This window comes from Temnothorax americanus, unplaced genomic scaffold (assembly GCF_048541705.1).
Source record: "Temnothorax americanus isolate GAGA-0224 unplaced genomic scaffold, ASM4854170v1 Scaffold30, whole genome shotgun sequence".
NCBI classification, from domain to species: Eukaryota; Metazoa; Arthropoda; class Insecta; order Hymenoptera; family Formicidae; genus Temnothorax; species Temnothorax americanus.
Genome location: NW_027509443.1, coordinates 1,574,744 through 1,600,131, shown reverse-complemented (window position 1 = coordinate 1,600,131; position 25,388 = coordinate 1,574,744). Strand labels below are relative to the sequence as shown.

Genomic DNA, 25,388 nt, shown 5'->3' with positions numbered 1-25,388 from the left:
GCACAAAGGCGAGGAAGGAGATAGCGAGAATGCATATAAACATATATTCTTGTTGCATTTTCTTCTTTTTTTCTCTTATGTCTCGTCCAGTAATCGTAAAGTAAAAGTTAACGAGCCCCCCCACACACATACAGATATACGCATCGAGAATCTTTGGCCGAGAACGTTATCTGGGTGCGCACGCACGTGCGTGTTTGATGTGTGCGTCCGTGTGTGTGTGGGTATGTGTAGATCCGCGTCAATTTTAACCGCCTTACGCTCGCCTCGTAAAAAATTCGCGTAAAAAATTCTCCCGTAAAAAACCGGAAAAATTATTTACCCTACGTGGCGAAGAAACAATTACTTGCGATTAAAATGAACTCCGCGGTCTCTATGTATTATACAACATTAGGATACATTCCCGAGAAGGCTGCTAAAGAAATAAATTCCTGGTAACTTGTGCATGCAAGAGTGGACGCCTAGGATCGAACGGTCGTAGTCCGTACAAAACTCGTGCTATACGAAAAGGAACAATGGGACCGACTAGAAATCGCTCATTGTGCCCGCGAACCGGCAAAAATAATCACGTGAAAGACCGCGAGGACGGACGGAAGGACGGACAATGAACGGGTCCGTATTGCCCGACTGCCACTCGTCTTACTTCGTGCAAACGGTTTCCTGGTCTCAAACGCTCGTCATCTGTTTTGCATTTGTGCTCTTGTGCCCGCGCCATTCTTTCTTTCTGACCCGAGTTCCTGCCCCACGACCAGACTCGCGGAGTCTTTCGTAGGTGAAAAATTGTTTCAACGGATTATCACGGATTATCGGTTTTAATAAACTCGCGGTAATACATTCCGCGAAAAATGCACAGTCATACTCATTATATGTAATTGTCAGTAGAAATTCGCATCATAAAAAATTCTCCCGTAAAAAAATATTTACCGAACATGGCAAAAAAACCGCAAAAACAATTATTTGTGATTAATAAACTTTGCTATGTATAACCGAGTGTACCAACATTAGACACATTTCGAGAAGGAAGTTTTTTGTATTATAACTATAATACCGAAATATTGCTGTTTTTTTAATAAAATTACTCAAGAATTAACCAAAGAAGTTGAATGTTCATCGCAACTAGAACAAACAGATGTTCACGCAATCACGAAGGAAGTTTCGCACCGAGAAAACTTCCGTTGCCTAATTAAGAAAGAAATAATAAAATAGAAAGCAACGTATGCCTCCTCGCACTTGTTGTACGTAACAATCTGCACACTTTGTCTGCTAATTTATGTCTCCGGTGGAAGAAAGCCGGTAACGCCGGACAGTCAAGGCATTATTTATGAAGTCGGTGTGCTCAGCAAAAACAAGTCGGCATAATTTAGGCCGCGAAGAGCCAAAAATATCACGATAAAACCACATGTCATATATTTCCTTTTGCAAACCGAACACCAACGCGTAACACCAGTCAGCTTAGTAATGAGTCGTTGATATGCATATACGTACGAGCAAAAAAAAGGAGGAGGGAGAGGAGAACCGAAGGATCCGTACCGTGGGTGCCACATGGAAGTACCCTCGTGACGATGCGACACCGGAAATACCGTGGGACGACGTGCCTGTCCTCCGTCTATTCGCGAGACAAGTTTTACTGTCCGATAAAAATGTCGTCGTTGGCCGGATAAAAGGCCGATTAAAGAAAAAAGGAAGCAAGCCGCTCGCGCGACGACGCGCGGAGATTTCCGCGAGAGGACCAAGGACTTTAATATACGCAATGGTATAACGGGGTAACGGCGTCGCTGTGATTTTTACGACGCGACCGCGAGCCTCCGCTCCGCGTGTCGCGCGTTAAGGTCTGACGAGGTGAAATCACTTGGTATAATTCACTGAATGTTGAATACTAATTATACGGCCGTTATTAAATAATTGTCCATGGGAAGATATCCAGGCCGAAGGACGCCGACACTTTTACGACCCTCGTATGTCATTCGAAGCATGTGAATAAACGCCGAAGGCAGAGGAGATATAGGAGAAGGCATCGGTGAGGAACTGTCCGATCGTACGTACGTCGGTGCTCGATCGTACTCGAATGTCGAGGTACGCCGTTTAGATCGTTCGTTACGAGATATCGCAAGCGCAGCGCAATCATTTTCGTAGCGTAAGAAGGGACGACGCGACGTCGCGGCAGACGTCCGCGGGACTTTAATGTCTCCGCGTTTCCCACGCGAAGTTAATATATATACTGCGTGTAATTTATATTGGAAGTCTTATACCCAGAAATACGCGTGTCGCGGCAAAATCGTTCATAGTGTATATTTACTAGCCGCTGCTCGAATACGATTAACAGCCGGGAAAATAAAAGTTTTTACTCGCACATTGTCCATTGCGTCATTCTTGCTTTAAAATGCTCGCGTTTGACACACGACTGTTAACGTTCCTCATATTGATTAGTCGACATAATAGCGCTCCTTTTTTTACGCAATCTTACCCGCTGGTTGGATTATACGACGGACGATTATGCGCCAAACGAAATAATTTCCCGCGTTTGCGCGCTCACTTCACGGCTGTAACGTTAACGGCCGTTATCAGATCTCCGGCGCTCGTTTACGCCGGTTCAAAGACCTATTTAGCATTTTCCTACGCGTCTTAACGACGCCCTGCTTTACGCCACTGTAGGAATAATTCTCCGTCGCGAGGCACTTAACGTCGCGACGAAAGAATAGAAAACGCAGGAACGCAGCATAGAATTTATCGATGGTAACAATCGTATATGTACCGTCCAATGTTGCCCGTAGTCCGTCGATCAAATGATTTCATCTTGCATTATGTGTAAGGATCGTTCATACGTATCTCTTGTCGCTTCGTCGAGCTAACAACGTCGCATATATTGAAGACAAGATAATTATTATTATTCGGCTAATAACCGGGAAACGCGGATGTATCAATTTTAGGAATAAATAACTACAAAATCTACAGACGTAGAATTTTGTGCAGCAAATCATAAAGTTATTAATAAAATTTCTTTTTAGAAGCTTTGTAAAATTTGCAATGCAGTCTACTGTAATTATTTTATTATAAAGAAACAATATTGCAAAACAAGATTTATATTTGCGTTAACAACAAATTATTCCATATAAAATTTCAAGATATAAAATAAATTATTTTAACTTTCCCCTCTTAATCGAATATAACAACAAGTTTATATAGTAGTTCTCTATCGAAAACTTTCTGATCGGAAGAAAGTTACGATGCCCAGATTGATTGCCTCGATGAAGAAACTGGATTTACTGCCCTGTCATTTATGCGTGCGACACTCAAATTACAAATCTTCTCTAATTTTATGACGGTGTGAATTGTTCTTGCCCACGTATACGTCGCGCATGAACAAGGTACTAAACGGAGCTGTCGATATAATTAAACGTCGATAAGTTTAATGAGCTGACACGCTAGACTAAAAAACGCGTTTTTTCATCATAATAACAGTGCAAGGATCTATGTCGGAGCAATAAGGGTATAGAAAGACGTCTTAACTGACGCTTAATTACAAGTCGCGTGATGCGTATAAATGACTGACAACCAAACTTAAATTAATAATACATAATTGCCTCCATCTTTCAAGAAAAGATATTTAACAAAATTGTGCTAACTCATTAATTAGTTTTTATAGTCGAGTAAATCAAGGTGTGTCACTGTTTATAATATATCAGTATTCGAGTTATTTGATGATGACATAGAAGTGCAACGTAAAAATGTTTAAAAAATATTTGATTTACTAAACAACAGAGACGCACGAAAAAGTAAAGAAATTTTAAGGCCGAGTTTCACAAGTGTCGGTTAACTTTTAATCTTAGATTAACTCACTCTTCGTCTCCTTCTAACGTCCCCCTTAGAAAGAGACGAAGAGTGAGTTAATCTAAGATTAAAAGTTAACCGACACTTGTGAAACTGGACCTAAATGAAAAAAAAAATTATGTCAGAAGATTAATTAATTTTATCATTACAAGATCAGCACATAAACAAATCATAAACTGGCAATTAAAATGCCTCAAACAATAAACTTTATTGCGCTGGAACGAGTAGCTCAAATGAGTCATAAACAGAATGCAGATAGCATCAAAAGTATATCAATGTGGTACTTTACTAATTATATATTACAAGTATAAGAGACTTATAAAAATATAATTTTATTAAAATGCATCTTTTTAGAATAACGACAACGTAACTTATTCTTAACGGAGGAAATTGAGTAATTAAGACAATAATTTATTCACTCTATTTAATCTATGTACATAATTATAAAAAGTAATTTCTGCAATAAAACTGAAGAAGAACGAAGCTGATAGATTATGGACAATTTTAAATTTAAATTACTTAAAAGTAAATTAAATTAACGCGTTAAATTAGCTACATTGTCGTATCACACAAGAATAACAATCCGCAAACAATGTACACTCGTTAGGGATGAATTCACCCCAAACGTTTTATATAATAGACCTTAATGAACGAACGATCGGTCGACGGTTCGTGAATTCAAGATCGACGTTGAAATTAGTATTATCAATTATGATAATTCATCGGTCAGAGACGGTCATTGTTCGTGTAGTGGCGGATAAATTTCGATCCTTATACTTGTGAGTCAATTTGATTTTATTCAAAAACCGGCCACACATGCGCGGTCACCTTCGCACCAGGAACTCGTTTCCTGCCCTTTACTGTTCGCAAACCCGCTACATCCCGAAAATATTCCCATGAAGGAATCGGTCTAGCTTTCTCAAAGCCTGATTTTGCATTTTATTTGCCCGAGCACGTTCTCGTCAAAGAAATGCGACATACTCTCAATATAAGCCCCGCACTATAATATTCTATATACGTAATGCCTTCATGTAAACTCGTGTTATTATTACAATGTAGATTATTTCATATTTTATAGGGGGCAAAATTGGAATGTTGCGATGTTGTACATTTTTCATAAATAAATTATTTAGATATTATCGTATTATATAGTGTTGATGCGTGTCGCAAGCCGATAGCTGAAAGGCAGCTTTTACCACGCATTAAAACTCGCGCAAGTGCCGATATAAACTTGTTAAACCGATTTTTATTGATATGCACGCGGTGGAGAGTCGGACTCGCGTCCGATTAGAATTGACGATTGTGCGGCGCGTCAATCACGCTTATTCCTGACGGAGATTACGAAGACATGATTCAAACAATGGGCATTAGCGAAACGACAAGAGAGTGTCGCTCGCCTCGGCGAACGTGATTCTTATGCGAGCGCAAATCAGGATCTCGGTACTTATGCGAGAATACGCGCGAGTCGAGAGTATATACGCCAACGGCGAATTGTCTCGTCGATCAGGTTTAATCTCGACAGAATACGGGAAGGCGGCACGTATCGCGCCACGCCATGCCAGTCCGAGGAGTAAACTCGCGCGCGGGCGAACGGTGAGTGAATAAGGAGGTAAAAAAAAAAAGAGGAAAAGATCGACGAGTTTAGAACGCAATTAGGGAGAAAATGGACGGCTTTCGTGGCGAAAGCGGTTAAATCAGTCTGGACGTTTACGAGCGACGATTACGCACGACCAGAAAACTGCCGCGCCGGCTCGATCACTTGCCGCCGAAACGGCGGCAACCACCACGGGTCTCGCGATCGCAGATTTCGTAAATCACGCCCGCGCGTTCAAAGATCTATCTTTCCCAACACCGAGCAACGTGAATAAGAATGGTAATATAGCTGATGGTAACGATAATAAAGGTTTGTTGACGATCGACCGTGCATGCTCCAAATTTTGCACGTTTTATGTATGGCGAAAGTTCTTCTTCTCTAATAGTAAAAAAAATCAAACAAAAATAAAACACATTTTTTCCTTGCATTATAAATCAAAATATATTAATTTTTGCGTAAACGCGGTATAGATTAATGAAATGTACTAAAATTCCTTTTTTACTATCCTGCGTTAGTAATAAATAAAAAAACATATATATTTTTTAATTTTTATATGTTTAAATATGTCCTATACATTTCTGGTGAAAATAGACCTCGTGACAGTCGATCAAGATTGCTTTACACGATAAGCATGACTATTAATGCTCGCGAAGCGAAAATAAAAGTGTTCCTGATGTATGATACGCTATGCATTTAGTACGCGCGGTTCTCCGTTCATTGGACATTGATAAATTATAGTTTAAGAAAATTCTCAACATTCTTACAATCGCATTGCCGATCTCTCGCTGGCAAATTTTTAAGAGCCACGACCGCGCGCGAGATCTCGCGGTGACTTTCCGCTGATGTCGGCGATCTAACTGAAAGAGGAAGATTAGAGAAATCGCGAGACGCGACTAGCGGCGCGTCCGAGACGCACCGGTCGCGGTCTTCGGCTGTAACAAATCCCGAAGAGATTCTCTTATCTCTGCGCTGCGCGCACAGATCTCCGTTTCCGTCTCGCGATGTCGGACGCGGCGGATCTTACGAACGGTGCTATATATACACACGCGGCGAGTACGATCCACGTATAACTGAGACGATATGAAGGTTACATATCGATCGTAAAGGGAACCGTAAGAATCGGGGCGGGTTTACAGCCAATAATATAATTTTCTCGGTCGATGCGGAATAATATCACAAACGATCGCGGTCTTTTCGCGTTTTACGATAATTCTCGAGGTATTATCCCTCAGCCGACTGCCCGTTACGCGTATGCTACGTCGTTCTCCAGCGCATATTCGCCATGTGTACGCATCTTCGAGAATTGGAGGAATATCCTCATGCATAAGGAATATCCTCACATATTTTAAGATATTTCCAGATTCCATCAGTAATACTTGGGCGGGAACTCGCGAGAATCATCCAGTAAGCTTTACTATATATTTAAAATGAACATCGCTATTTTCATAAACTGTTGACCAAATCCTTGTTTTTCATTATCTAGCGATTATCTGGAGATTTCGCGATAAATGCATTTCCGGGCATATCGTACACTAAACTAAGTGATAATCACGAAAATTTCCAAAATAATCCAGCAGAGTTAATAACTGCGAGCAAAGAATTGTTCGATAAAAGCGATGCAAAAATATATTTTTGAATTCTATGACAAAGAGAATAATTGTAATGTAAATAATAAATTGACATTGAAATGAATTTGAATTCTATAAGTCAAAATCATATGTGCTAGATAAATGCATATTTTGAAACGATCTGCAATTGGATTATAGTTATCACATTTCACATTATTAGTCCTCCTTTTTCTAAAAAAAGGCATGTTAAATCGATACTCGCTTCTCTCGAAGTCTTCTCGAAAGTCTCGACGTGCTTTGTTGGCTCTTTTCCGCGATGCTGATTGATTCTGTTGCTGCGCTAACTTCGTGAGCGGCTGTCATAGCATATATTTTGACAGTTGTGTGTAATATCAAAGCTAAATAGCGCGCGCGAAGCGCGCGCGCGCGTCTGTGATGTCTAGTGATATAAAATTGACATCTATATGTATAATTAAGCAGAGTTAATTGAAAATTAACCGATAAGCCAGACACTAAGCACAAAAAGAAGCGACTGATAAAAATCTGGCCCTTAAAAAAAACACAAATGTTACATATTTTTATATCTTGCTTAATTATGTCGTTACAACTGTACTTAGAGATGACACTAATCTACCCCCAAGAAACTAATCAAGATCTCACATGACATTTATGATACTAATCTTTTCATTCATTAACGTCGTTATCTCGCTAAGTTTAATTTGATTTGCTAATTTTGCTAATTCCATTTTACATGAAACTAGTTTCTTATCAATTCACCTGATAATAGAGAGTTACCGCTTTATTAATTAATAAAATTATCAACTGCATATATATGTGATATGACTATACACCAAACAGCCGTTAAAATTGATAAACTAGAATTTGACTTAGAAACCTTCACATTTACAGAAAGCAGGAAGTTCACTTACTGAATAAGGAAAAACGTTTATGCGCATGTGGGCAGATTTGGGTGAAAGTTAATATCTGGAGATCGTTGTGTACAATAAAGAAACGGCTACCATTTTATCAATCGCGTTATCAAAATAACCGTGTAACACCAATTTATTTTTAATTATTTATATTTACGTTTAATAAAAAATAACTTTTCAATCGCGCAATAATTCAGAAAAAAAAATATATATTTAAATTGTGTATATATCACACTCGAATTTAACAAAAACATATAATACCGTGCAAAAGTAAATAAATGATTGATTAAAATCCACCGCATAAAGTACGATCGACGAGACTTTCCTGTTCTATAAGCTCTGTGCACCTCTATTACCTCGATAGATAATATGTGTGTATGTGTATGTATAGATATAAAACATACTATAATCAAGGATTAATTTACAGCGGCGCGGCAATATAATATCCCATCGAAAAGAGTTCGCGCGAGAGCATTAACGCTCATTAGATCGGTCATGCGCGAGTAAAACGAAAACCACCACTCTCGTAATCGCGCTGACATTAATCTTCCGTACGATACGTTAATTATAAAAGGAACGACGCAACGCGCAATAGTTTATCGAATGACTAGTTGCGCGTTACTCGAGCCACGTAACGTAAGATTTGACCCCCGAAACCTTTCGCCGCGGCTTTTACGCATTTGCGTTTAATAAAGCGCTACGTGCCGCGTCGCGCTGCGAATAATCCCAGGAAAGTGAGGCGTTATATTGGCATTGGGACAATTTATTGCTAATTATTTCTAGCCGCGGCTGCGGGGGAATCGCCGCGTAATGAAGTGATTTATGGCTATAATCTGTCATCGGTGCGCCCGATCCATGCGCACATAATTGAAGGTATATAAATGGGATGAAGATGTTGCTGGAACTAATTAATAATAAGGGAGCCCCTCTATGTTAAACACGTGCCACGAACAAATTGGTTGTGCACGACCTATTGGCCCGCACGGAGAAATCCAATTAGCGGGAAAATCTGCGGCGGGCAACGCGCTTTACTGTAATCGTAAAGAAAAAAAAACTAAGATATATAAATGTAATTTAACACTTCAGAAAGATATGTTGCGAGGGCAAGGAGATCGAGTGTAAAGTATTGTCTGAAGAAGTATTGTCTGTTAGCAAAGATAAATGCGGTTGCAATAAAGCAGTAATCAGAAATTAAATCTAAAAAAAAAACACTATGTTTTACATCTCGATTACATTCTTCAAAATTATCTGAGAGTATTATAAAATCATATAAGATTTATAAATTTGATAAGCCTCAATTATTTAGCGTAATCTCTATTGTGTATCTTTACGTCATTAAATCATTTCAGGTATGAATTATATTTTTGGAAACCTTGTATGATGTCATCCTCATGCTTTATAAAGTACTACACTTGGTGAAAGAAATAATTTTTTTTCCAAAAAAATTTTGTTGATTTAATAAAACCGGAAGATTGTATATGTTGCCAAGCAGATGATTTGATTGGCTTAACAAAATATTTGTACAAAATATTTTGTTCTTTTTGTTCTTTTTGACTATTTGGTTTGTTGACTATATTGATTTGTTTTTTTTTTTTTTTTACTAAATATTTTATACCATCAATTATACATAATATAACATTAACTAAATATTTCTTTGAATAAATTTACTATTTTTAAAAACGTTAAATGTTCTTGGTTCAACAAAATTATTTTATTGAGTTAACAAAATTGATCATTAACTTTAAAAAAATGATTTTGTATGATACCATTTTCAAAATTCAATTATTTCATTCTGTTCAAATAATAGACGTGTACTTAATTCAATAAATTCAAAAATCAACAAAATTGTTTTGTTGATTCTACAATATTTTTCCCTCAGTGTACTACTATTAAAATTCTACATAATTGTATATATATAATAATATAAATAGATATGTATCTTTTATATACCTAGTTGAAAACGTAGAAGAGTCGACACGATTCACGTTACTTATTCGTATCACGATACTCATTCTCGTTTTATCACAGTTCTGCACGGATAATAAGTATGTCTTCAAGTTTTTGTGAGAAAATTTCAGACGCATAAACGAAACGGCACCTATAAATCTAGTGTCATATATCACCATGGCTGACGTTTTCCTTCCTTCAACCAGATCGTTTGTTACATCGAACGAAACGAATAGAAAAAGTGAAACGAGCGGAAAGAAAGCGAACGGCGTTGTCGCAATAAACTAATTTAACCCCGACAAACAAATGAGTAGAAAGATGTTTACGCTCCATTTCACTTTATTAAGAAATAAAATTATCCTTTTCGCTCGAAACACGTTACCACGTCAAATTATGTCAGAAATCGCCGATATTTTCTCATATTACTTCAACACTTTTTTATCTTTCACTTTGAGTGAAATATGAAAAATGTAATCTAGAAATATCCGTATATTTCTTGTTTATTTCTTACTTGACAAACAGAGATTAAGGTATAAAATTCGCCAAAATTTAAAAATATTTTGGTTTTAATAAATTCAAGCTTGTGTTCAAAGCTTATTTACGTAATATGACATCGTTATAAAAACACAAGCTAATCTTATGTTTATTGTAACAAAATCTGACGTTTGGTAAATAAAAGATATACGTTTCAGATTTATGAAATTCAATTTACGTGTTAAACCAAATTTCAATAAATTGCCACGACTCATGGTCGAAGCACACATATTTCATATTAATATATATAGTATTTCATCACATGGTCCATTACAAGAAATCCGAGAGGGGAAGCAAGCCAGGGCGGGAAAAAGAGAGAGTAAGAAAAGAAGAAGGAAAGGCGGATAGGTGAGGATGTATCCGCAAAGTAGACGAGAGTTATAATCATTGGGGTCGAGGTCTGGTCCGCCAGAGGCACCTCTGAACGATCCTATGAGAGGTTGGTCACTTCAGAAAATGATGAATCGTCAGGATAGGGTTCGGTCGATCCGCGCGAATGATTCGCTCATTTGTTCGATTTACCGCTAACTTTTTCACCGCCGTTATTTACTATATACCATAATGACTCATAACGCTCTCTAGATGTGTCGCGCTCTTATCATGAAAAGAACAATCGCGTGCGTCTCTCACACGTGGTAACATTTGTCGTACGTAAGAATAATAAATGTATCAAGTAATTAAAATAAAATTTAATGTAGATCATTATCATATATCTTATTTGAGAGATTTATCCAATTACATAAAGATTATTTTTCGCGTTTCATTACCGTAATTCAATTACTTTATGCCACTTATAATTAAAGGAGGAAATTCATGAATAATACATTTATGAAGATATCGAAAGATATCGTTAAATACCATAACGTTATTAAACATTCTCCGTCTCGGCCTAAGCGTTACTTCCTACAAGATAATTTATACGGACATATTTACGCGTGGCGTGACAAGGTGCCCGACATTCGCAGGAAGAGAATCCAAAGCGCGCATAAATGTAAAAAAAAAACGCGGCGATAAAATTTTTTTGCCGAGGGAAATTTTCCCTTCCGGTGGGAAAAAATTTTTTTTTATCATTTTGAAAAAACCCGGTCGCGGCGCCACACATATGCCCCGAACCGGGGGAAAGAAAAATACACATTTACATTTTGATTCCCAGAATCAAAGGAAAATGATTTATTCGCTTTTTGGCAAAACCCGTTTTTAAAAACCTTTTTCAAAATTCCCCAAAAACCCTGAAAAACCCAAAAAAAAAGATAAAAACAACTTTTCAACCCATCAGGTTAAAAACCAAAAAAAACCCACGATCCCCATAATTCTTTTGCTTTTTAATTTAAAAAATGCTTTTTGCATATTTTTAGGCATTTCCCCATGGGGTTTTTCCCCATTATAAAATATATTTTCGTTTTTTGTCCTTTCCTTTCCCTAAATAAATGAAAGGAAAGGGGAAAACCCCCAATTGAATTAAAAAAATTTAAATAATTGGATTAAATGCTTATTGCAATAAAAGAAATAATTTGAATTTAATGTTTTGTAAATTAATTTGTTTATACGAAAAGATCATAAGACTTCCACACTGCATAGAAATAAAATATTTAAAAATATTAATTGTTCCATATACTTGCGACATATTCACGCAAAAAATTAAAAAAAAAACCTTAATTTTTAAATGACATCTCTATACATTTAACAAAATTAATAACAAAATCTTTAATAACGAGATCTAATTATGTCTCTCTTATGTTTCTTATTTTTTCATAAACTTATCTAATAATTTATGTTTGTGCTCGCGCAAACTTTTTCTTATTCTGTTATTATCGGTTCAAAGGTAATAAATCACGCAAGATTCTAAATAAGAAACATACCAGTAATGAATTATTCAGTCTGTTGATAACAGGTGAATCCGCAATATGCGAATCTCGCTTCTCGATCTTCAACAGCAATAACATGCGATTAAAACTATAGATTAAACTCACCTGCAACAGAAAACAATTACAAGAAGATTATTTACTCAGCAATCATATATACGCGTGATCAAAACATTATCTCTCTACGTCGTTTAATTAACTTTGATAAGTCTTTCAATTTAATCAATCGTCGGCTTATTAAAATGCGCACAGACACACGCAATATAACGATATAAAAAAAGGTGCGAAAAAAATTTAATATTAGAACCAGCTCGAATTCAGCAGAAAAGTTTGAAACCACCCATCAAAATTCTCAGATTCCTGTGCTTTCGACTTAAATTATAAATATCCCATCACATTACTTTAAATTGACATTAATAATTTGATTATTTTACTTATTACTATTTAAAAAATTCCTTTTGTATTGATAAGAAAACTAGCAAAACATTACAAGAGATACTGGTTCAACTGGAGGCCGAATATTTCTCATTCACCAATACTTATACTTGATATCATTAAAATAAACTTGAATTTTCAGTCGATAGAAGAAATCTCAGAAGGTACAAGTAGAAATGGAATGGAATATATATAAAACACAAAGTAAGCAGATCAGACTTTCTACCGAGCAGCCAGAAAATTAAAATAGGTTCCGTTCTATATATAGTGTATCTCAAATCGATTATATTAATATTTGGCTGAATGTCTGCATGCGTTTAAGAAAATTTTAATTATACATTCTGTGTTGTACATACACGTTCATTCTTTGTTGTAACTATTTAAATTGATATTAATATTTGCATAATTTTTGTCAGCATATATAGAAGGATTGTTTAAACAAGGTAAGTAATGGGTTTCTAGCCAAAGCTGCGAGTGTCACAGCGACTGCAATCGCGTAATATCCGTTCGACACCATCATCAGCGCAAGACTAGTCATACCTTCAAGTTACCAGCAACACTTTACTTTGGAATCAAACACGCCGCTTTGAGAAGGTAAACTAATATACTCTTGGAGTCTGTTGTCAATGCATTTAAATGTATAGAAAATATATTTGCCTTTAAATCGCTTAATACACAAATAGAGTAAATTACTTCAAAATTCCAATACCTTTGCCAAATATTTTTACACACAGTTCTATGAGCACTGATATAACTTTTACAATTTGTCTGTTTATGTAGAAGAATATATATATATTTATAAAAATTATATAATTTATATAATTTTATATAATTTCTATAATAAAAAATTCTTATACATAACTGTATATAATGTATATAATATATATGATTGTATATTATTGTCAATTATAAAAATATAAGAGTATAATAAATGTAAGGATGTGTTATTTTTACACATATGTCTATCATACGAAAATATTAAGGAACATGATTCATTCAAAAATTATTTATATATTTCACAGACAAATTTTATTATTTTACAAAAAATATATTTCCAATCAAAATTAATAAAAATATCTTTCCAACCAAAATTAATAAAAATATCTTTCCAATCAAAAGTAATAAAAATATATTTTCTTAAAACATGAATCATGTTTCTCTTATGTTTTTTTATGACTTATATGCGATAAAGGAATACATTCAAATAATATGTAAAGTCATTAATGTAAAGTCATTAATAATGAGAAATGTACAAATCTTAGAGAAAAAGAAAGGACTAAATATAGTAAATATTTAAGAAAATCTAAATTGTATTTAAATAAAAACCGATATTGTCTGCGATCATTTTCGCATATTGATCAGTTTTCATTGACAGTTCTTTAAATGATTCGTCGTAATATGTTTCCTCGGCCATTAAATCCATAACCGTGGAACATGAAGTCACCACTTCGTAACAAATTCGTTTGTAGATTTGTAATTCTCTATCATCGTCAATTGCTGTGCGAAATTTTTTACGAACGTCCTCTAAACACTCTACTCGCCGTTTATGTAGTTTTATTTGCTCATCTCTTTGTTCTTCAAAACCTGCTAAATATTTGTATGCATCCGAAATTTTAAGTGTTATCATTGCACATATTTTAATGTTAGAGTCTGCAGTGAAATATTCTTTCACTACTCTTTCAAGTAGGCTCCAAGTTTTTTCAAAAACCGATTTGGCATCAGTAAGATTTAATATACATGTTTCTGTGATCTCAAAATAGTTACGTGTTTTAATTCTTTTTCCAGGGCAGAAAATATTGAATTTGGCTCCTCGGATTTTATTTTTAATTCTGACATAGAATCTTATATCTCAGAAGATTTGCTATCCTTATTATGTGAGAATTTTTCCATCCAGAAACGTAAAAGAGAAACTCCATAGGAACCCCAAGATATATATCTCTAACGGCACGGGCATCCATATAATTTTTAAACAAGCAAAAACAATTTATTCTTTTTGCCGTTTCTGCCAAACTGGTTTCAACAAATTTGTGTATTACATAATCGGCAATGCTAAAAAGCATTTAGACAGATCAAATAAGGTTAAAGCCATATCAAGACATTTTTCATCAAATTTTATTTTATCAAATACCATGTCTGTCAGTCGTTTGTTTAACATGTTTTCCACATACAGTACAAATGCGTACATATCTTTCGAAGACGGCCTCTTAAGATATTGAAGTCCTAACCCCTGCAACGTTGTATGATGCAAAGTGTTCAAGATAATCCAAGGATTTGATTCTTTTTCTTTAATACCAACAAGACTTGCTATGTGGATGGGATTAGTTTTACTTAATGTGTGTTCCAAATATAGTCTAAATGCCGCATTTAAAGATTTATAAAGATGCACCTCCATGTCGGCTTTCTCACTAACTAAACTCAATTGGTTAATTGCATTTATAGATGTCAATATAGCTTTACGGTCATCCCGTTTCCCTTTCAACAGTTCCAAACATCTTATAAAACATTCTATAGCGTGATTTAAATCGTCAAGTTCTGTAGAATGAACATATTGTAAGCCTATGTTGCAATAAGTTGCCGCTAAAGCAACAATATCGTCAAATTTTTGATCCGTTAAAACTTCGATTACATTAGAATATAATGCATCCATTCTCTCCTCTAACACTTCGGTTTTCTTTCTCTTCTTAGCAGGTGCGGTGTCTTCATCCATGTACTTTATTTCAAATGACAATTGTAGAAGATCCAAAAATTTCTTACTAATTTTCATACTTGTAACGGGTTCGGCCGGTATCGTTTCTGCATAAAGTATATGTAAACAGTAAGAATTAACGGTGAAAAATCATTAAATGGATTTATCTAACTAAATTGTTTATATGCGTTACCGAGTTGAAGGATTGCACATTTTTCTTCTATTACGTGTCTGAGAAACGCGAGCATTATTGCTCGATATTGATAATATGAAAACAACTTCCAGTGTGTTCCGACTTGCAAACGTTCTCTAATCCTAAATGGGGGATTTCCGCATACATATGCTATGAATAAAAATTGGAGGGGATTCACAGCACCGATATCCAATTGAAAGTTATATTTTATAGGAATAACATTTCTCTTTATCTAGAGTCCCTAGCGCGTTCTCCTATAAGATATCGAATTGCGGACGTTGGATACAAACAAGTTTTCCACAAAAGAGGCATAAGATCCTACCCAATGATCGAAAGTGTCAAACTTATTTATTTATTTGTCGAATGGTCTTTCAAAAGAGCTCGTTGAAATATAAACATCCTTTTTATTGTAAATTCTTAAAATTTATAATAAAGACGTAATATTACAATTATAAAAAATAACTAGAGGGAATTTTATAATAAGATTAGATTTATATAAATTAACTTACTCGTTAATATAACTTCGTGTTTATATTAAAAAATTATTGTATTTGTTAAATTAACTATTTCAGAAAACGAAACATTACATTTACCTATATATATGAATATATGAATTACCTATATATGAATATAATGTATATATATATAGGTATATAACTATATGTATATCAACTTATCGACACGTGAGTTGTTATACACATACTATACTTTTAACTTCCATGCAGAACTTTTTTTGGGGGAGAGTCAAGAGCAGGAAACAATACCAATAAATAATACAAACATGATACATATTTAAAATCATGAGAGAACGCGGCGTAATAAACGCGATTTCCGATCTTTTCGGCCCGATTATTCGAAGCACTACACCTAATTAAAATTTAATTTACACTGATCTCTTCGAGATTATTTTCTTTCGACTGTCGCAGATAATATCACATTCGTGAAAAGAATAAATCACGCAAACGCATCAGTGCGTACAAGCTCGCAAAATTTGTAAAAAATTTCGCTTCCGCTGATACAACCGATGCTACCAAGGAAAAGATTAGAAGCATTAATTAATTATTCGATAATTTCGGCAAAAATGGCCGACTGGGCGTGGCCAATCGATGGATGAGGTCATTACCTCGAAAAAATCCATCCCTGCAAATTTACTCAACACTCCACGCTTCGATTCACGTGATGTGATGAGGATTCCTTGCCTTTCGAAATATGCGCATGAAAAACAAGAGAGCATATAATCAAAGTTTGTGTAATATGATTGATGTAATAATGTACAATTGTAAATTTTTAATAAAATTGTTCCTTAACAATTGTTATAGACATTCCTATAGGCTTTAATTGAGATTAATTGAAATTTTATATTGTATGTACGTAGATTCTCTGCCTTAGAGATAACCCTAGGAGAATTACTTGAAAATTTCAGTTAATTTGAACGAATAACAATATACAACACATTAGGTATAGTATATATAATCAATCTGCTCTACGCATATACCACCACATCTTTCATCGAACGGTACAGCGTAGATATGATATTGCCTTATCTGGTTTTTGAATGTTCGACATAAGTTTTGTATAAGTGCATTTGGATGTATCGCGCGGATTGTGGTAATTGCGTGTGATTGTCACGTGTAATGTACGTGTGACAATACGTATAATATTTATACTCTAAACCTTACGCGCTACAGCAAATGAAAATTCCTGAATAAATGCAGAAGTTACAGAAGATAAGTTCGTCGGGAAGTCACAATTATATGCAGTCATACTTGCGAGGTATCGAGTTTCATTAGCTACTTTCCACTACATAAGATGGCTGATATATAATTGGCATCGTAATTTGACCGGCACATACGTTCCTCGTAAATTTCAAGGCATTTTAAGCGAACGAGAGTAGTACCGTTATACAGTACCGCCAAGTAAGATTCATTTACATTTATTTGTCTCGTACATATTTTCGTACAATCGGATAATAATTTCCCTCAATAATCTTTCACGTGTATTAAAATTCTTTAATTATAATATAATATGTATAATTGATTAAATATATAATCAATTATAAATGTAAAATAATTTCGCAAATCTTGATTTTCTTCATATTTGTTTTGCTTTAGCGCAATATGTATACTTTTCTTATTTGTTTATGCATTTATCCTTTTATTTATCTTAATCGAAAGCTATCAGAATTAAAACGCATAAAAATAAATATAAAAAAAACTTGAAAAAAAATGACTAAATATAATATATATTCAAATATATATCGCAGAAATATTAGACTTTTTTAAAGTGACGATACAAAATAATCATAACAAGAAACGAGGTTTATATCATGGAACGGGATAATATTCGCCTTTCCATTTGTTATGGAAAAATTCATCAGTGTATTCCCGCCCGCGAACCATCATACAATTTCGCCGATTGGATCACGGCTCTCACGACGTTCACGCGAGTATACGAGTATACTTACATACCGCCTGATGCAAGGAAAGGTATGCCATGAAATCGCGGATTACCGGTGCCGCGATACACCTACCGCATTGCGATATCAGCTAGAGAACTCGGGTTCTAACGATGATTTACAGTCGACTTAAGTGTCGATGTGAGGTGTATTTCGGTGGAAACGCCGTTTCCCTACGGCAGCATGCACGCCTCTTCGACTCTGTAGCATCTCGAATAGATCTCCCTCGCGGAACGTGTTCTCGCATGCAGTCTCCTTCGCGCGAAGACGCGATATCTCGCGAGGCTCCGCCTGGCATGCGTAAATATTTATACGCGAAGGTGCGTCGATCAGGGTATCTAGCCGTGTATAACGAGACGCCGCATGCTGCGTCGCGCACGCAACGCACGCGGCGCGCACCTAATACGTATGCGACTAAATTATTTTACAGCTCGTAAAGCCCGAGCAAAGAATACATCGTTGCTAACGAGAGGGCCGCATCTATCAAGATAATAAGGATTACGATCTCTCCGTCGAGAGATTGTAACGTGCTCCTCGAGCGTACGAAGGCGCGGCGCGACTCGACTCGACGCGGTGATGAAAGACCGCGAAGGAGGCAGCCATTGGAAAAGATTAGTCTACTTAGCTCGTTACGTTTTTCCCCTTTTCCCCGCGGCGTCAACGGCTCGCCGCCGCGCCGGTTGTAAGTAAGCGATTATGTTCCACGTTCCACATGATGGGAAACTGCGGCGAGTTTTTCCCTCGCGCGAGGAGGATAATAATGGCCCGGCAATTCTTTTCCTCTTTCACCATTGCTTTCATCTAGTGATTCCTTCGGCAATTAAGAACTTAATTGAATTGCATATATTCTTAGATTTTAGATTATACTATGTTATGGCTTGCGGAAAAACAAGGTCTTTCCCCCATCATAAGTTCTTCTACATATTGCAATCATATATGTATAATATTAATAAAATTAAAAAAAAAATATATATATATGTATATTTCTAACCACCTTCATTCATCTTATATTTTTAACGAAAGAATATCCATTAAAATTAAGAACATTTAATTTAAAAACAACATATATCTCTCGCATATGTAGCTCGAATCTTTTTTTGATTGAAAGTGTCCCAATGGTGTTCCGGTAAAACTCATCTGTAAATTCTGCCGCGATTTTAATCGGATAAATTAATACACGCATCGTTTCCTCTTCGTCACGACTGCAATGCGCGTCGTCTCATTATGCGCCACGATGTGCCAAACGAGGCGCGCTCGTATCAATCTGATACATCCTAACGCACTTACGTGAAACCTATGATTAAGTCGAATCGGGTATCAACGTGGCGCAGGGGAAAACAAAGGACACACCGACACACTGTCGGCGAGTACCGCATACGTGTATCACACACGTCCTACCGGCATCGTCATCGATCATCCCGACCGACGTCACGGTAGGGTGCGTTTCGCCGTAGCTGTATCAACGGGCGATCGCATGGTTCTTTCTCATTTTTTGCCAGCTAACCATGCCATAACCCCGCCACCCCCGTCCCGACCCTCCCGGAGCTCCTGCTCCTTACTCGTTCCTCCCTCGTGCAGCTCCCACCGCCGAACTTCCGCTTACAGGCGACTTCCGGTTGGAGGGTTGAGTGTACCGCGTATCGCGGCCGTCACTTCCGGCTGGTCGGGACCGAACGAGGTTGTCATGGAGACCCACGGTCGAGTCTCCACCCTCGGACACACCCCCGGCAGCATGGCCGACATAACTTACCCTTCTCTTCGCCTGCATGCTCTCTCGACAAGGGCGTCGACCATCTCGCTCGAGGATTTCGCAAAGGCCACCCAAGATGGATGGGTGGGTGGGTGGGAGAGCTCACGATACGGAGGGAAACCCCATGGGTCTCCGCTGTATACCGTGAAAGGACCCTCGACCCTCCGAGTGCCACTCATCCTATACCATACACAATGCACATGGGACTTGTGACGCGTATCGGTGTGCGAGCGCGCACATACGCGCCGCAATTCTCGATTCTCGTGATCCTCTTTGTGATCGACGCCGGGTTGTATACAAGAGATATTGGATTAAACTCTGCGATATATTCGAGGACGTACGCGAGGCAAAAGCGTGACTTTCACCATGACTAAAATTCCGTTGATCTCCGTGATGAATTTTATCATTATCGTTCTGATGCCGCTCCTATTTGACAAAAACAGCGTCGAGAGCTCTCGCTGATTCGCTTTGACTAGAAATTAATGTCGCTTTTATTCATTATTCATGCATCTTAACTATTTTTATTATCGCATTTATGAGAAACGTTTTATTTATCTCGAATTTTTGTTTTATTTACTTCTGTAAAATAAAATAAAAATGTGTTACTTTCAACACATTGATTGTCTTCATCTTCATCGTGGTAACATTTCACATTGTATTTTTGCTTTTGTTATATTTTTAATAATAAAATAATAGAAAAGTAGTCCCTAAATAACAACAATCGACTCCGTTTTCTTAATTAACAACAATCAATTTATATGTGGACTGTTATATTTATTTTAAAATAAATAAATTTTTGCAAATTTGTCAAACACAAAATATTCTAAAGTATTGCCGCCTTAGTTTCGCATATATCTCGTATCGCAACCAATTTGTAGCGAGAAATTCACGACTGTGAAACAGACCTAATACTCACTCAGTTGATTCAATCCGTGCATGAAAAAAGAGAAATAGAACAAGAGAAAGAGAAAGACGCTGACGTCGGCATCGATCTGTTCAAATCCCCATAGAAATTAACTCGAGAACACTCGACTGCCCCTTTCACCGTTCCAGACACGAGCACTCGTTAAAGCATTAATTAGCGATAATCGAAGCCGTGCGCGATTCAATTGACGCGGAACGCAGAAATTTGCCCGGCAAGCAAGTTGCGTAAATTTCTCCCTATTAGGAAACGACGGAAAAAAACAAATGGTAAGAATTCAGTCGTTCTATCGATGAAGCCATTGTTACGAGCCGCGTGCGCGGAGAGTAATGCACACTTAATTATCTCTGTAGAGTACCTAAAAACTGTATCATTGCTTTTGCTTACTTTCGCCCGCGTCAGTAAACATAATCCAAGGGACTCTCTCTGGTGGATGGTAATTTTAAGAGTGAAAAATGTATGCCAGAGATTTTTGATTACCAAAAGATTCGCTCGAGCATGCGAAAATTGGTGGGTTCAAATATTTCCGTAAAACCGATTTCAAGCATCTGCTCTTCAAGTTATCATTTCCATATAATTATATATATTACACACACACACACACACACACACACACACACACACAGTCACGGTACAATATATTAATATCTGTATATGTTTATAGTTAAGTCATTAATTGTTAAATCCATTTTTAACGGCTGTGCATACATGAGTTATGTTTAGTGATGATGTTACCGATAAAATCGTGTTTAAATACTTGGTTGTCAACTCTGCGGTGTTAACAATTTTTACACCGTAAACAATTTGTCATCAATGATTTTATAGTTCATAAATGATTTTATGATGATCTAAACATTTCTTTATGAGTGTAGTTACTACGTAACATTTTTAATGTAAATACTTATACTGAAGATTATACTCATAATGGAATTATTTACATAGGCATTCACAACATTTTTATGATGTAAATATTATATTAAACTCAAATAAGTTGGATCATTAAAAATTATTATTAATATAACAAATTATATATCATTAAAAGTAAATTATGGTATATGATACTAAATAACGTCTAAACTATTAATTATTATTAAAAATTATAATCGAAATTATAAAAGTTGCCATATTTAAAACACAAATAAACGTTTTGCAACTTTTTATTTTAAATATTTTATCTACATTGTGTAATTTCAATTTTGCTTCCAAAAGCGTCTCGAAAACTTCGTTATACATATATCATATTTTACTTTTTATTATTGCAGAGAAATAGAGAAAAACGTTTGCGTCAAAATCGCTCAAAAATAAATTTACAACTTTTCATAAACAATAATTAGCAAAGTAGTACGCTACTACCACAATTCTGAAAATGCAATTGTCGAATTAGTGAATGTCTCGTAAGCTTTAATTTCACACTCGTAACACTCGTTTAATTTCAGTTATCATGTCCGCTGTTAAAATGACAGAAATGTTGTTACAGTATATGTGGAAATTATTCGTTACGGTCACGCAAACGACATATTATATTAATTGTACAGCAAACTCACATCCCTATGGATTGCATGTGAAATATACAATTTTAATGGCATTCATATATGAATGCCATTACGCGTATACGCGTAATAGGATGCTTAAATTTCCAAACAATTTAATACACTTCAGTTAATCTTATGTGTGCGTTTATTTGCCTTTTAACAGCATTGCATATTATATCGTATTGCTTGTACAAATTTAAAAAAGTATTACACGCACATATTTTAGCTATAAATTAAATTTAAATATTGCGTACTTTTTAATTTAATTTTACCGTTTTTAAATTTGTAGAATACCTGTTAGTTTTTCTATATTATTTTCGTCTTTTATAACAATGATTTTTATTCAATTATAATATTAGATGTGTATTTTATTTTTGATGGATTAGAACAAAAATAATGTATCAATTCATATTAAAATTAAAGATATGTGTTTGTTTGAAACTCTTGTTTATTGAAAATTATGTTTCAGTTGGAACATTTTCTTAAAAATAATTCAAGTTATATATATTTTCAAAAATTTTACAGAAATTGAAGCAATTAATATTTAAAAAGACCGAAAATTGCAGAAGTAATATTCAAAAACCTTCTCGAAAAACTTAATTCAAATTAAAGCGATATTTAATTTCATACTTGCAAAAAAACCTCATAACATTAAAAAAAAGTCGTCTGTGAGTCTGTGCTCGTTCTCGACTGTACAAGTATTCGCGCATGGGATAATGGCGGCGACGTCAATTACACGCAGACGGGAGAAAGTGGGGAAGAGGGTCGACATCTTCAGTCCCGAAATCCCCAGCCGAATCGCAGCCCCGGTGCGGCGCCCTTCAAATTCATCAGAGCGCGACGTGTCATTCGCCCACGAAGGCTTCGAGTGCCCGGGCCGGGCCGGGCGTCGTCACCGCAGCCGTCACCGACGTCGCCGCCCGCATCGAGCCAGCCATCCGCACAACGGGAAGGAAGGCGAAAATCCGGCGACAAAAGGTCGTCACGGTCCAAGCGTGCTCGAGAGAGCTCTTCTGATCTATCTCGAGCCGCGATATGGCGAAGAAGAAGAAAAAAAAGAAGGGCGAAAGAGGGACGAATGGTTGAACGAAATTCGGGCGTCGGCGTCGCGCCGTTCTCAAGTGGAGAACGTCATCGGGCCAGAGGAAAAAAAATCCATACCGATGTCGTTGGCGCCCGGAGGCGGGGCCAAGTATATATGTACCATGCGGAGAGGGTGCCGACGACTCCCTTTACAGCGACGCACAGGGGCGCAAATGATAATTCGTCGGCATAGCAACGCCCGTCCTATCGCCCGTCCCGATGCTCTATATGCATGGATATTCTCGTTCCTTTCTCTCACCCCCTGCCCATGCCCCGGTCCTCTCCAACCCCCTTTCAAACGATCCTCGCCGGAGTCCTCGCCGTCCTCCCTCCCCAGTCGACGCTTCGAAGCCGAACGAATGGCGCTCGTGAAATCGTGTTTTCTTCCTTTTGAAGATCTCCGACCGGGTGCACTTGCCACCCTCGAGGCCGACAGGGAAAACTCGACGATGCGAGGGTAGGTAGGATGGAAACGTATTAGGAAAGCCTGGCCTGGTCTGTTGCCACGGCAACAGCCTGGGAGGTTCGTTGAGGAGGATTGGGTCGATCCTGCCCTCGGTGCTAGACAGAAGCAGCCGAATAACCTTGAAATATGCCTCCCTCTCGGATATATAGCTTTGCTCGCGATACAATAGTGGAAAGTGGTGTGGCGCGAAGGGTGCAATATCGACTGTGAACGCACTTGGGTGAACTCGTTACTAAGGACGATCATTAAATATTATACGATTCAGGGCTTGAAAACTCCATTGAAAGCATGCTGTTGGATGTTGGAAACATCCTTATATCTCTCGTCGAGAGAAATATTTTTATTTCACATAATAATTCTTGCATAATCAACTCAAACAGTACCTATAGATATTTAATGAAATTCGTAAGAATTGTAAAATTTTATAAATTGTTAACTTCTTAAAAAAAGAGATCACCACCCATTTCAATTTTAAAAAGACAACCTTTGATGTGCGTATAAGTAAATATGAAGAGAAGATATAATATTGCTTTTTCTGTGAGTAAAAGGAGAACGTTACATATAGCACGTAAAAATTTTTTAATTAACTTCTGTTTGATCTATAGTACTTCTATAGATCTATAGAAGTAAAATTAGAGAATAAATGATGTCATGATTTCTTGAGTATAAAGATGAAAAAAAAAAAAGAAATTAATAACATAAGTGTCTATAAAAGAAGAAATCGCAATTTAATCTCAAATCTCAATTTAAATTCTTTTAGTAAAAACACGAGAAAAGAAAATGTTCGCTACATTGAATATAATAAAAACAAACAAACAAAAAAATGATTTATTTCCGCATGTCTTATACTCCATGTATAAAGAAAAAGAAAAAGAAAGGAAATAAAGAGATAAGACTGCACACAATGAAAAAAAAATGACGATGGGGGAAGCAGGCTGCACGAACGAACATTTTGCGATACATCATCGGAATCCTGTAACGAGTTGTCCCCGTAATAATAACCTGCCCGTTGAACGATGTAGATCGTAGACGATCACGAGACTGACGCTACTTTGATAGGCAATTTGTCGCGCGATCGCCGGATCTCGATTAATATTCAAGTTCCGCTGCCTGCTGATGGCGTCTATCTCACGCGGTGACAGCTAAACGCAGCCTGCACGCACGACGTGTGTGCAGGGCATAATTATTTTTAATTAAAAGCATCTCTTCTCTTTTTCCAGTGTCGATACGTTCACGCGATTATATCTGATTTCCTTTTCGAACGCGTCGGGCAGGTCGTAGCTTAAATCGCCAACTTAACAAAGGCGAATTTATACATCCATCATTCTTCGACTGCCATCGACGATGGCAACATTTCTCATTGAACTTGTAATTTGCGTTAATTAAATCTATGCTACTTGAAATGCATTAATTTTTTTAATGCAACTTAGAGAGAGCTCCTGTGTGTGTGTGTTGATTACTGAATATTATATAGATAACGATGCGATATGATGTCAAAAGTAAAGTGACATAAAAATTAATATTTTTATAACAATTAAGTAATTTAAATCGACTGACTGGCAATATATAACATCTTTTTCGATGTGAACATTGAAAAAACTATGAGC

At 36.5% G+C, this 25,388-nt stretch overlaps 2 protein-coding genes and 1 pseudogene across 4 annotated transcripts in view; 1 reads left to right on the top strand and 2 right to left on the bottom strand.

Moving 5' to 3' along the window:
* Positions 1–25,388, bottom strand: part of Mesr6 (misexpression suppressor of ras 6) — a 637,129-nt gene that overhangs the window by 565,487 nt on the left and 46,254 nt on the right. The gene's annotated exons all lie outside the window — the stretch shown is intronic.
* Positions 1–25,388, top strand: part of LOC143900779 (uncharacterized) — a 103,943-nt gene that overhangs the window by 39,349 nt on the left and 39,206 nt on the right. The window contains exon 1 of one of the 2 annotated variants that reach the window (XM_077412484.1): positions 23,620–23,772. The exons of the other annotated variant lie outside the window; for it this stretch is intronic. Coding sequence (XP_077268610.1) covers positions 23,675–23,772 — 98 coding nt within the window. The 5' untranslated portion in view covers positions 23,620–23,674. Of the gene's footprint in view, positions 1–23,619; positions 23,773–25,388 lie in introns of those variants that run through there. 2 annotated transcript variants of the gene reach the window in all.
* On the bottom strand, positions 13,998–15,851 carry LOC143900721 (uncharacterized; annotated as a pseudogene). The gene is made up of 3 exons (XR_013257863.1): positions 15,574–15,851; positions 14,745–15,487; positions 13,998–14,500 (listed from the first exon to the last, which is right to left on the bottom strand). The product of XR_013257863.1 is annotated as an uncharacterized LOC143900721 (transcript).